The sequence below is a fragment of the Periplaneta americana genome, chromosome 16 (assembly GCF_040183065.1).
Source record: "Periplaneta americana isolate PAMFEO1 chromosome 16, P.americana_PAMFEO1_priV1, whole genome shotgun sequence".
Classification (NCBI taxonomy): domain Eukaryota; kingdom Metazoa; phylum Arthropoda; class Insecta; order Blattodea; family Blattidae; genus Periplaneta; species Periplaneta americana.
In genome coordinates, this window is record NC_091132.1 from 177,751,184 (window position 1) to 177,765,154 (window position 13,971).

Genomic DNA, 13,971 nt, shown 5'->3' on the forward strand with positions numbered 1-13,971 from the left:
TTGTGAGATGTGCGCAGACGCGAAAGTATTGATTTTTTCCAAGGAACAGATATCCACATTGACCTTGCTAGGCCATAAGAACCTACAGAGATAACATTGAAATTAAATTAGACATTGAAAAACGAGTTGACAAATTGAATTTATTTGAATATTATTTACAATTAACGCTAATTATTATAGTAACAACATAACCTTCTGCGACAGTATTGGATTTCCAGCCTCCGTGACTTTTCGCTAATTCTCTTTCGATTGCATATCCGAGAATAATCGATACTTGCGGTTTTATAACGGTAGAAAGCTGACCTGTCATTGGCTGAACAGTTGTAACCTGAGTCGTCATTGGCTGAAAGACCTGACCTTTAATGAATAGGTGTACTTTAATGACATGCATTAAAGGTCTGCTACCAGGTGTATAATTACTACGTTTCGGCATGGTCGAGCATAAAAGTCTTTAAAATACTCTGTGATATGTGTGGAATGCATAGCATTACATTTTGTGGGTATTTGTGCCCTTATCGGATGTTGAGACGTCATTTTAAACTTTCTGCGCTATGTATTTTTAAATCACACGCCTGCTTTTATCGGTTTCCAATAACTTCATTTTTTTGCTACATTGCCAGACAAAAATGGATATAATTTCTGAACTATTAAAGAAACATGCATGAAATTTAGAACACACATTCTTTAGACTATTAGGAAACTTCCCTCTGTAACAGAATTTTGTTAATTGATTTCATTTTAAAAATACGTCCGCTTGTTTGCAAGAAAGGAAATCAGAAAATTATTATTCAATTTTAATTGCTTATTTTACAAACGTAGGGACTAATATCAAAATTCTGTTACAGACAGTTCGTAGAACATGCTTTGGAAGTACATTGCAAAAAACTGTTTGAATCTATCTTAAAAACGGTTTAGATATATCGGTTTTAGTTCAATCCTGCATTGGGTATATTTTTTTCAAATTTGGGCCGCCAAATATTTTTTTTTTTTCAAAATATTTTTATTTGGTTGAGTTGCCACAGCTGTGAGCTTTCTACATACAAAAAAATAATATTTTACAGCAAATAGGAAAAAAGTTTAAAAACATACCATCCCCTCCCCTTAACGACGCTGTATCAACTACGATGATATTTAGCGTCGATGGGATTGGTGATAGCGAGTTGATATTTTGGCGAGATGAGGCCTAGCATTCGCCAAAGATTACCTGACATTTGCCTTATGATTGGGGAAAACCTCTGAAAAACCCAATCAGGTACTGGTAATCAGCCCAAGTGGGAATCGAACCCGCACCCGAACGCAACTCCTGATAGCACCTTAGCCGACTGAGCTATGCCGGTAGCTCTTTACAGCCATATGGAGCACACTTTCATTATCAAAACTGTCAAATTGAAGACATTTACTGTAATTAAAACAAATTCTTTTTTTCATCTCAGCATCCATTTGCCATGTGAATTAGAAAAAGAGTGAGATACGCTTCAAGTGTGACAATACAAGAGAAGTATCACCACAGTCTAATATATACAGTCACGAAGCTCAATATGCCTACATAGTTGAAATATGCATCCATAGATAGTTGCTAGCCACCAGGATCGCTACTATCGCCTCATCGCAGACTTTTTCCCCTAGCAGACGATAAAATTTATTGTGCTTTCGATATCGTGTTCTTTTTAAAAATTACCACCTCCCTTCCACTATTGAAATACGAAATACATAAGGTTCATATATTATTTTCATAAAGCATTATATTATATTTTATAAACTCACCTTCCTGAATCTTTCGGAAGAAGGATAACTCTGACCTTAGAATTTGTAGTGCGACAAACGTCTCCTTGTCCCATAGTATTATTCAAATTATTGTATTTTAGCCATTTATACTTATTACAACCGATAACCAACATTTCACAGCTTACATAACTTTTCACAACAATGCGAAATACGGCACAGTCAATGCATTTTCGATCTGGACCGCCATAATGTATGTTCGAGTTTTCTATTTCAGTGTATGGAGCTCAATGAAATATATTATAACTTTATTGCGTATGATTGCTAAGTTTTATTTAGTGTAAATTCCCCATAAGTTTCGTGTACTTCTTGCTACATAATATATTGCACAAATAATTATAAAACTGTGTTATTTTAATGTGAAGAGAATTTTACATTTATCATAATCTGTTCGCATCAACATTTTAAGTTAAGAATTGAAGCTATTTTGAGGTTTGATAAAAACGAATTTACATTGTGATTTTAATTTAGCACATTAACCTTCCTTAATTGTAGACAGAAAATTTACCATACCACTCCTATGAAATTAGTGTACATATGATAGTGTTACTTCGTCTCTTAGGTTGTAGATAAATACAGTAATTCAGTCTCAATTGTAGTATTAAAATACAGACAAATTGAATGTGAGGGGTATCGTACATGACATTAAGTTTAATTATAATATATACTTGCGAATATTGGAATATAAGTTAAATATAGTAAACATAACCTATAATTTTAATGCGACATAATATAGCGGTACATATGTAATGGCAGGGCATTGGAGACCACTAAAATTAAACAGAAAGGGGCAACTGGTACAGTAAACATGACCTATAATTTTAACATATGAAGGGTACACGGGAGCAACGATCAAGGTCCATCAAAAATCGAAATTGAGTTAATAATGCTATCTTATAGTGGAAAAGAAGTACTATCATGTGGTCTAGCTAGTAATAAGAAATCATCGTTCTTGACATTCCACTACGTCAATTTCTATTAAATACACACATAACAAAGAATTAAGTGCTTAAACTTTAAAATTCGTTTTTTTTTTTTCGAAACTTTCTAAAATGGACCTTGATCGTTATTCCCGTGTACCCTTCATATCTAAATATCCGTGTGGTGCAACTGAAAATTATTGAATCTTGCATAAATGAATGTACAAGAATTTCGCAATATTTAATCGAAAGAAAGGCAGGTATTACACATACGAACAACGTGATTTTCACACCAAAAATAAAGTTACACCTTAACTCTCAAGTGAATTATGTCTGAAATGTCTCCTAATCATTGTTTTAAATTCTATTAATCCAATTACACTACATTTGAAAGAAATTTATGTTACTCTTTTTGCATTCCAACTAATTTATATGGTTGAAAAGCTGCCCTTCGTGATCGTTTGGAGGGAGTTACATGATCTGTCTTACGGTCTGTGGCCTGTATTAGATCACGATAGCAATGACACAGTCTATTGTTCCTAGTACTCACAGCGCTCCAAGCGGCTAGCAACTATCGCGAGAAATGCAAAGAATCATCCCAAGCTTCGCGACTGTATATGTTAAGACTGTGGTATCACCTTAGGTTTCTTACAGCATTTGCATACAGCAATAGACTAAATGAATAGAAAGAGAGGGAAATGGAGGAAAACTTTATAAGGTACGCGTTTCGCTATAACACGTAATTGCAAGGTATTGAAGGTGAGAAAGAAGAAAATGGACATAATCTACTAGCTATAACGGGGGTGGAGAGGGAGGCATTAGAATAGGGTGATTAGACGTTCCGTTTTTAACGTGATTGTCCCCTTTTTCGGCTCCTTTCTTTAAATGGAGTCCCATTTGCCAAAATTATTGTTGAAATATTTTTTTCTTCTATTTTGTTATGAAACACAAATGCATTAGGTACGAACATAATTCATATTGTAAGTTTTTCAGTTTGGTCTGACGAAAGAAATCAGTTTTCAGTTAAAAGTATAAAGGTCATGTTAAATCAAAATGTAATTTTAAAAATATGTCTTGCATGAACTTCTATAGTTTCCTGAAGGAAAGGCTAACACTTCTCGAGAAAATACACTCATCAAAGAATTATGATGCAGATTGTACAGTTCATCTTCGTGGAGATTGTTAAAATAGTTCAAAGATATTATGAGAAAAAAATTTTGCTATAAAACAAGTTCACAATGCAGTGACGTAGATATGATGTGAGGTTATATTAACCTGAAGCATTTTTAAACAGGTAAGTTACCGGTAACTTAATTAATACAGAATAATAGCAATATAAATATTTGTCAACAATGATGTAAGCCAAGTATCCATGCTACTATCTGTACGGTATTATGTACATGCATAATATTATTATAACAAGTTATACTAAAGAGTATAGTATTTATTACTTTAAAATAAATAAAACTGGATCTTATTGCTCACTGACATTGTATTAACACAAGTAATATTGAAAGTTTAGATAATATGTTGATTTATGTCAACTTCGAAAAGTGTCCCGGTTTTTTTTTTCTGGAAATCTGGTCACTCTACGTTAGAGAAGCTTACTTAAGGATCAGAAGAAGAAACACCGTAAGGTGGTAAGTCTGTACATTGGAAAGTACTTCGTCCTTTGTATTGTATTGTATTGTATTGTATTTCTTAACATTCCATGGTATTCATACATGCTTACAGCTAAAATACGGAACAGGTCAAAAAAACTTAATACTATTATAAAATCTTAATTTATAGTCACAGTCTAGATGAAATATATACAGACGAGATTTACAATATAGTCTACTAGTACAACATATAGTTTTAGTATCAATTTCATGAAGTGTTATTGAATGTCATGAATTCACCTACAGAATAGAAGGCGTGAGAAATTAGGTACTTCTTTAATTTGGCCCTAAATAATTTTATGTTTTGTGTGTGAGTAGAGTCTAGTAACCTGGCTGACGTACGTAAGGCGAGAAATAGGCGAAGAGCCTTCCTCCATACGCTTGGCGAGTTCTCGCTATCACAGATCACACCTCGCTATGATCATCTATGCACTGCACCATTTTTCTGATTATAGTAGTCACTCGTTGGGGGAAATATTATAGGTTATGTATTTACGTATATTGTCATACTTAAATATATAACCTGTAAGTATATTGTCGTACTTTACATATTACGTACGAACGCTTTGTTGAATGTGAGTATTCCGATGATGAAGAAATGGAGTCACATGAACTTATTTTGTTCATGAAAAGAAGAAGGCCTAAAATTAAAGCAGAAATATCTGAAAATCACATTGTATCTTACGAAAATAAGGGCGAGTTTTGGACATTGGTTTCGATTTGAATGATGATACGTTTAGGCGTTATTTGAGGTTGAATGGACCACGGTTATTTATTTTTTTTTTTTTTTCCATTCATGATATGAGTCGTTCAGAGCAGAAGTGGTGTAAGTCAAAAATGGATAATGAGGGTTAAAGTAGACACTCTGTAGAATAGAGTGGTGCAAAGTAGCAATTAATATTTAATTTATTTAAACTATTAGTAATCAGTGAAAAGCAAGGAGGACATATTAATTGCTACTTTGCGCTGTATTTTACAGAATGTTTACTTTAAACTTCATTACCCAATTTCGACTTACACCACTTTTGCTCTGAGCGGCTCATTTGATAGAGAATTCTTTTCTATTCTGATTAAAATTACGTAAACTGTTAAGACATATAGATACATTATTTCAAATGTTTAATCAATACTATTAAATCTCATCAGAATAAAATATAGCGCTATTTATTTTCAGATAATCTGATATTTGTCTCCAGATTTCTTATTTAAATTTCGTGTTGTATAGTTTTCATCCCGTGTATCATACAAATAGGCCTACGGGTGACATCGTACAAGTTCGATAAGTTACTGACTGCAATAATTATCAGCCACCTTTCCTCATTTTGAAATAAAAACAATACAATTCATCGCCACCTGTGATATCTTTTTCTACGTTCAATCGTCATAAAGAGTATAAAATGTCAAACATCTTTGATAAATGTCTCAAGAAAATTTGCTGAGGTACCTATTCCAGCGAGAAGCTCGCGCGAGGTTTTTGCCTCGAGCGAGAATCTCTTCCAGTGTGTGGACGTCCATTAGAATCCATGTTATCAATTTTTTTATTTTCTCGCTGGCGAAAAGTCTGCAAGTGTGTTACGGGCCTAATAGCGTAATATATGAAGCCAGGCCATGGCATACACGTATGTCGAAACTTTATGTTTGGATAATTATCGGAATCCTGATGGGGAAGAGGGTGTTGGTCCATGGCCCACTTCTTTTAGGGCGTATCCCAACATTTGTCTTAGCGTCTCAGCAAAATCACACAGAAACCTAGGGAGAATGAATTTCTATACAGGAATTATTGTGTAATCAGTTTATATTTCTAATGTTGCCATCACTGTGCTAAGCTAATCCAGAAGGCTGTGTCTGACGGTCTTCTATGTGAATTGGTTTGAAGTTTTCTTAATTAATATTCTTTATCCTGAAAATTGAGTTATATAAATTTCCTGTATTCGATGTAATTATTCTGTGCTAATCTTGGGTTTGACCGATTCTTAAGAGTGAAAACTGAAAAAAGGTATGTACTTGTAATTCCCGTAATTTTTTCAATTAACAATAGGCAATGTACTGTTGTGTTGTATTCCACATATTTTCTTGCATGGCTTCAAATCATTGTTCTATACTTTGGATTACAGTAGAGGCATTTATATCATTCTTTGTACATTAGTGTATAGAAATGGAGTATATATATTTAAAACCCGTTACTAATTATTCCTTAATGGACACATTTTTTCGCACTTAAGATTTTCTTTGTATTATGCTACACGCTTTCCAGTTTGTAACTTGTATTTCATGCATGTATCATCATCATCATCATCATCATCATCATCATAATTAGTATTATTGGCTTAAGTTCACGCTACCAGAATGGGCGTATGTTAATTGCGTAGAAGCTGCCAGCTGTTAACATATGCTACTTTTGAACTAGGCCTACTGTTACATCTCTTAGTGATTACTGTTAACTAGGGTTACCATCCGTCCGGCGAAAAGAGGACATTTCCGCTTGTTTATCATTTTATCCTGTCGGGCAGGCATTTAAAAAAAATTGATAAGTCCGGCATTTCGCATTTCAACTAGAATTAATATTAATAGTGAATAATTTACGATATTATGCATAGAATATCTAACCAAATGGTGAAAACCTATGAAAGAATTTAACTGCTTTCAATGGTTGAAGCTGGAGTACATAAAAAAACATAAAATATGATTACCTATTGACATGCATTGAATTCTTACACTCTAAAAGTGTCACTATTCATAATCCTAAGCTATTTTATCAATTTTATTCAGCAATATAAAAAATATGCCAAACAAGTTAATTTGGACAAATATTTAACATTAGATAAACAATGGTGCAAATTCTTCAGTTCCAATAGTTCTGCGAGTACTGAAATGTTCTCAGAACTCTTAAAAATATGTCAATTCTATTTATCTCAAGTCACAATGGAAGTGCTGAGAGATTATTTTCCCTAATACCTGCTCAATGGACAAAAGGACGAAATCGCATGCTAACGGATACGGTCACAGGTATCATCATGGTGAAATATAATTTGAAGGACATGTCCTGTGAACAGTTCCATAGTTATTTGTTACAACATATAAGTTGGTCCCTTCAGGCTCTTGTGCACAAAGTATGCTCCACCGATAAGTAGGGTACAGATGTAAACTGATCCAGCAACTAGTGAGAAAATTAAGGTGAGCCATTGTTTTTATCTTTAATTTTTTTCATACCAATGTTTAAATAGTCCCCCATTTCTCAGCAATATCCTCTTATTTTAGATTCCATGTCCTATTGAATTTCTTATCGTGGTAACCCAATATAGTTAACAAAATATGCATGTCCGCGTAAGTACACTATATCCGGAGCAATAAGAATTGAAATGTGTTGTTGTGACTATTACACTCTTACTACGTCATACTACTTTTGACCAATAAAACGGTACGAAAGGGCGTATTTCAACCAATCATGGCTGCTTATCGCACAATTTCATCGCGTCCCTAGCATTTGTTTAATTTTATCGCGTCCCTAGCATTTGTTTAATTTTATCGCGTCCCTAGCATTTATTTCTTTGTTTGCCAACATTTGAAACTGCGCTGGTCTGGACGTCAAAAAAAAAAAATATATATATATATATAATTACAAACCACTCCAGTCGATGCACAGCAGTTTCAAATATGACTCGCATTGGCATTCAAGAACAAGAATTAATAAAAATCACTGATCATACCTATGCATCTTCTGAAATCCGATTTACAAATAAATGAAGAGCACCATTCGGAAATCCTGAATAAGTTGAATACACCATATAGGCCTAAATCAACGAGTTCCACTTCTATTACGCACACGTCCAATATAACATCAATTGAACCACCAACCACATTCAAATTTTAAAATTGTACATTCAATAATTATTCCTTTTAAAATTATTCATTCGGAAATCCTGAATAAGTTGAATACACCATGTAGGCCTAAATCAACGAGTTCCACTTCTATTGTGCACACGTCCAATATAACATCAATTGAACCACCAACCACATTCAAATTTGAAAATTGTACATTCAATAATTATTCCTTTTAAAATTATTCATGTTTATTTTTTATGTCATCGTCGTTAAATAAAACTTTTCTAACACTTGTGTATATTAGTAAGGTTATGTTATAGCTTCTGCTATATGATATTATGGATAGTCAGGTATCAGAGATTGTTTAATATTAAGATTTATTGAAAATCATCTATCAAGTGACGTTGATTACTGGGATTCGGATAATTGAAGTGGAATGCAACTGTCTTAATAAAAATGAAACTGAATCAACAAAGCCTTCTTGACTAGTAACAGGCCACAGAGTTCAATGATGATTCCATAGTTGGCACAACTGATACCGGTAACAAGAAAACATCATCATAAAACACTACTGCCATCTAGCGTCAGTGTTGCCAACTGGACGGAAATTCCGTCAAAATTGACGGAATTTCAAAGTAGCGGACGGGAAAAAAATGGCTTTGACGGGTGACGGATTTTCTGGCGGGAATTACGATTTACATCGTCTTTTGACATTATTAGCTGCTGTAATTTTTAATTGTTTAATTTTTAGGAGATTTTACTTTTTATTTGAACTGCCCTGCCTGTTTCGTACTATGTTTAAGAATCCCGTTTCAGATTTCCTCGAAATCAAGTAAGATGTTGACGATTGATTATTTTAATCGGTAAATTGTGTTAAAATGTGCTTGTATTCAGCGTGATTCACGAGGAAAGGTAAAATATTTACGATGTGAATTCTGGAGTCATTCTGAGTCAAAAAGTTCGTATGTATATGGGTCCGTTTTCGAACGGAGATATGGCTCTTTGATGCCACAAAAACTTCTGAGATTCCATTGTATTAACTCCCATTTAGAGACAGATAACGGTCAAATTTAAAGTTTATATTCACGTATGCATACATATCTAATATTCTAGACATCGGGGTCGATGTTTACGCACATTTCAAAGGTACCTCCTTCTGCTTCAACACACTGTTGCGCTCGGGCATGAATCGCGCTCGTCGCTCGGCAGAGTTGCTCGTGGCTGTTCTTTGTGCGGCATTCAGCATCCAAAATACGGTCGATTAGCGCCTCTCTCGTTTCCACTTTTCAAGTCTTTCTTCCAACCCCATAAATACTCTTCGATATGGTACCCTTCTGTTTGAAAAGCGTCGTTCATATTCAGCGATAGTACGCAAGGAATTTCCATCGCACAAACCAGAAACATACACAATATCGGCCTATTCTGTAGTCGAAAATTTATAAGGCATCTTGAAAAACACAACTTAACACTTCCGATAACTGTACCTATATAACTACTGTACTGTAGGTAGCTGACTGAACTGCTGTGAACTGCTGTATTTGTGTTATGTGCAAGTTCTGTGTCATTACATCAGACAAGGGCAGGCGATTGGACATTTGTAATGTCCCTCCACCCGGTTTGTGAGATGAACTTCTTTATCTACATCGCAGATTCCAATGTTACGTCATTCATTGCGATCGGTGACCTTGTCTCACGTCTCACATCAGCAGCATATGGTAACGTCTGATTCACATTGGGGCGAATCCCATTTCAGCATGGTGATTATCATGGCATGCAAAAGCGTACTCTAAGTGATGAAGAAGGGATATGATCGGTGGAGTTGTCCAACAATCCTCTCAGCTAGGTCATATGGACCCGCTAACCAAAGGCAGATATGGTCCTCGAAACAGTTTGGGGGTTGCATGTAGGTGACATAAATGCCATAACATAAAATACCTGAATATCTATTCAATACCTAATTCCCTCTATACCCTTTCCTATCCAGTCCTCTGACTGAACTCTTACTTTCTTCGACCCCGATGGCATTAGAGCATTCGAGGTCTAGGGGTTCATTTCACTTTCCTTCCTCCTCTTTCTACTTTTCTGTTCCTAGTGCTGACCTGCTATGGCACTTTAAAATCGTCCTCCAGTGGCTTAAGGAGGGAAAGCTGGTGATCAACAAGATCTCCCAGCTAGGTCCAATGGACCCATCGACCAACAGCAGGTGCGGTCCTCCAGACATTCTGGGGGTTGTGTGTGTGAATGAAGTAGCCACAAAAACGTTAAAATATGGTGTTCACTTAAACCGGCTATAACTTGCCATTTTCACTCCACAAGAAATGATTCGGAACACCTCAAAATCTGTGCTACAGTGGCTGGCCATGATAATATCTTTGAAAAATATTGGAGTGCAAGAGGTCAAATGACTTTATTGTCAAACGCCTGGCATTAGGAAACAACAACAACATTGGGGCGAGACGTTAAAAAAAAAAAAAAAAAAAAAGCATCTAGCTCCGCCAGCTTTCGAAAACGGACCTATGTTCATATGAACTTTTTCACTCAAAATGGCCTAAGATATCATATCCTAAATTTTTTACCTTTCCTTGTGAATCACCCCGTATATTGGGGGTCTTATTATTATCATGTTTTTAAATTTTGGCGGATTCTGACGGATTTTCGGGCGTTATACTGACGGGAATACAATTTATGTGTTGGCAACACTGTCTAGCGTAATGTTGAGATGGTACAATAATACATTTGAAGACAGTTGTATTTTCGTAAGCCAATTAATATTTTATTGTACACTTTGTTACTTCTAATCTTTATATAGCCTACTTTATTCTAATCGTGTAATAGTCAATTAAATCCCACTCGAGTTTTGATTTTCTCTAGATAAATCAAAACCTCTAGTGAGATTACTGTTGATAAAAGTATTGAAAATTGGTTTATAGCGCTACATTGGCAGTATGATAAACGTGTGTAATATTCGTTCAGTGCCTGGTGGATACTCTGTATTCACTGCTTTTAATCCCGAAGAGGCTGTAAATACATCTCATCATTGGAGATAATTTTTGGTTTTTGGGAAATTTATTAGCATTTCATCCTAAGAAGTTTAATTCTGTCTTTTACCGTTACAGAAAATCCAAGAGGCAGTGACGTAGACTACGATCCAAGTGTACTGGTATTGGGTGTTAGAGACTTCACGATTTTGCTACATTTGTAACGCCAAAATACAGAATTATCTTAGTTCCTTATGCGAGGAACCTCTCTTGTGGAGAAATGTGTCTTCAGCATCTCACAGTCACAGCTGATACTCCATTTTTCGAGCTGGTAAAGATCAGTTAGCGGAGAGTGTTGATGGAACGGCGAGTGATAAAGTTAGGAACATTTATCTTGGATTTGTCCACTATAAATATATCCTTACGCATCGTCACATTTAATCTCGGGTCATCGGTGGGTGTAAGCCCGCGCCCAGATATCTGAGATACCAAGATCTCTATACATTAAAATAAGGAATAACACTTTATCTTAAACACGAACGTACATATCTTGTGGTCTTAGGTTTGAAGCTACAATGGTGTGCCCGGGATGTGATATGAAGCTTATGGATTTCGCAGGAATTCTGCGTAATACAGTAAAATGGAAGGATTTTCTGGTATCGCACGGTATTTTCCGGCAGTCAGTGGCGTGTCCAACATGTGGTGACATCAGACATTTGGTAATAGCGAGGAACGACAGGTGTTATTACAGGTGCAACAAACGTCACGGAAAGGTACAGAGATGTAATTTTGAACGCAGTGCTAGACAAGGTTCATTCGTCGGCGGAAGCAAGTTATCCGTTGAGCAAATTCTGAACTTCTGTGCTCTGTGGTGCCTTCTACCAAATCCTAGGTACAGAGTACTACGGGAAGAAACCAACATTTCGAAGAAAACTGCTACAGACTGGTCTATCTTCTGTCGGGAGGTGTGCTTGGGTTGGGTGTACGACAATAGGCGGCAGATAGGAGGCTCCGGAAATGTAGTCGAGATCCATGAGAGTAAATTTGGACCCCAGAAATACAACAGAGACAAACGCATTGAGGGGCAGTGGGTTTTTTGGGGGGTAGAACGTGGAAATGCTGGCAACTTCTTCCTGGTGCCTGTACAGAATCGCAACGCGGAAACTTTGGTGGAAATAATCAGACAGTGGATTCTTCCTGGGACGACAATAGCGTCAGACTGCTGGAGAGCTTACAAAGCGTTGCAAAATGAAGACTTCCAGCAGCTCCGTCTCGACCATTCCCTGGAGATTATTGACACGACCGCCAGCAACGAGATCCATATCGAAGAGAACTTAACACGCCCAGCGGGAGAAACCTTGCCGATACCAACTCAGGACATCGAGAAAAAGTTGCTCTCCGTCAAGAATTCGATGCCTGTGTTCGGTCGAAAAAAGGAGCACTTGGAGGGCTACTTTGCCGAATATATATTCAAGTCAAACTTCCCCAGGTCTCGTCTGTTGTGTGAGTTCTTCAAAAGGGCGGCGCTGATGTACCCACCACAACCATAATTTGGTAAGTATTAAGGCTGGTTCACAATAAACCGGGAACGAGAACCAGAATGAAAACGAGAAGCAGAGGACGTGAATATGAACATTTTTGATTCACAATAAACCGAGAACGTAGACGACTATGCATATCGATATACTTGTCAATAACGATATGTAAAGTCCATATTACGTATTCTGATGTTATTTGTGTATAATTGACCAATGACGTTCTCTCATGAGTACAAGGCAGCCAACATAAACACAGGTTAACCAACTTCGAAATTTCAAGTGAAACATTTCATTAGGTACGGTACTGTAAATATCCCCATGCATCTTTATTATCACAACCTATTTTAAATCTACAATAACGTAAAATAATTAGAGAAGAAACATTTTGTAATAGAACAAAAATGAACACAACAATAGTTATTGATTTCAACCATGAATATGTAGTGTGTAATACATCCAATACAGTAATAAAATATGATTCACTTATGATCGGTGTGCAAAGATGCAGCTATTGAATGCCACGTATTCTCCTTCATTTTCTCATCTTTATACGAGGCGCGCTGCTTATCGTAAACGTGAGGATTTTCCTCAACACTCAATATTAGAATCTCATCAAATAAAACTAGCTCCACGATGCACAGCACAGAACAAAATAATGCCTAGGTTATGTCACGGTCTTCTTGCTACAAAATATAAGACGACAAAATAGCTTTTAGATGGCAATAGAATGAATCTAGTGGGCTGTCATCAGAAACGTGAACACCAATGTTGAAACTTTGCCAACTCTCCGTTCCCGATCCTGGGCTCCGCCAAGTTTTTCGTTAATTGTGAATGCTCACATTTAAGTGTACACATTTTAACAATTTTACCGTTTTCGTTTTCGTTCCGATTCTCGTTTCAGGTTTACTGTGAACCAGCCTTTACTTATTTACCTAACCTAACCTCTACTAACCTAACATCACATCTCATATGATACTACACACCTAATCTAACCTAACCTAACGTCTGACAGTACTACAAACCTAATCTATCCTCTCATATATAGTACTGTATATCTAATCTAACCTAACCTAACCTCTGAGAATAGTACACACCTAATCTAACCTCGTAATATTACACACCTAATCTAATCTAATCTCTGATAATAGCACACACCTAGTCTAATCTAGCCTATCATATAAACCTAACGACCACACCTGTGGAGTAACGGTCAGCGCGTCTGACCGCGAAACCAGGTGGCCCGGGTTCGAATCCCGGTCGGGGCAAGTTA

General features: G+C 36.2%; 1 protein-coding gene across 2 annotated transcripts in view; it reads left to right on the plus strand.

Annotated features, from left to right (window-relative positions):
- The first annotated feature begins 5,913 nt into the window (after positions 1-5,913).
- Positions 5,914-13,971, plus strand: part of LOC138692047 (gastrula zinc finger protein XlCGF67.1-like) — a 39,814-nt gene continuing 31,756 nt past the window's right edge. Inside the window, exons 1-2 of one of the 2 annotated variants that reach the window (XM_069814887.1) lie at positions 5,914-6,359; positions 11,302-12,717. Coding sequence is in view for 1 of the 2 variants with exons in the window: in XM_069814885.1 (XP_069670986.1) it covers positions 11,739-12,713 (975 nt within the window). In the remaining variant the exon portion in view is untranslated. The remainder of the gene's footprint in view (positions 6,360-11,301; positions 12,718-13,971) is intronic. The other variant, XM_069814885.1, reaches the window with a different exon arrangement.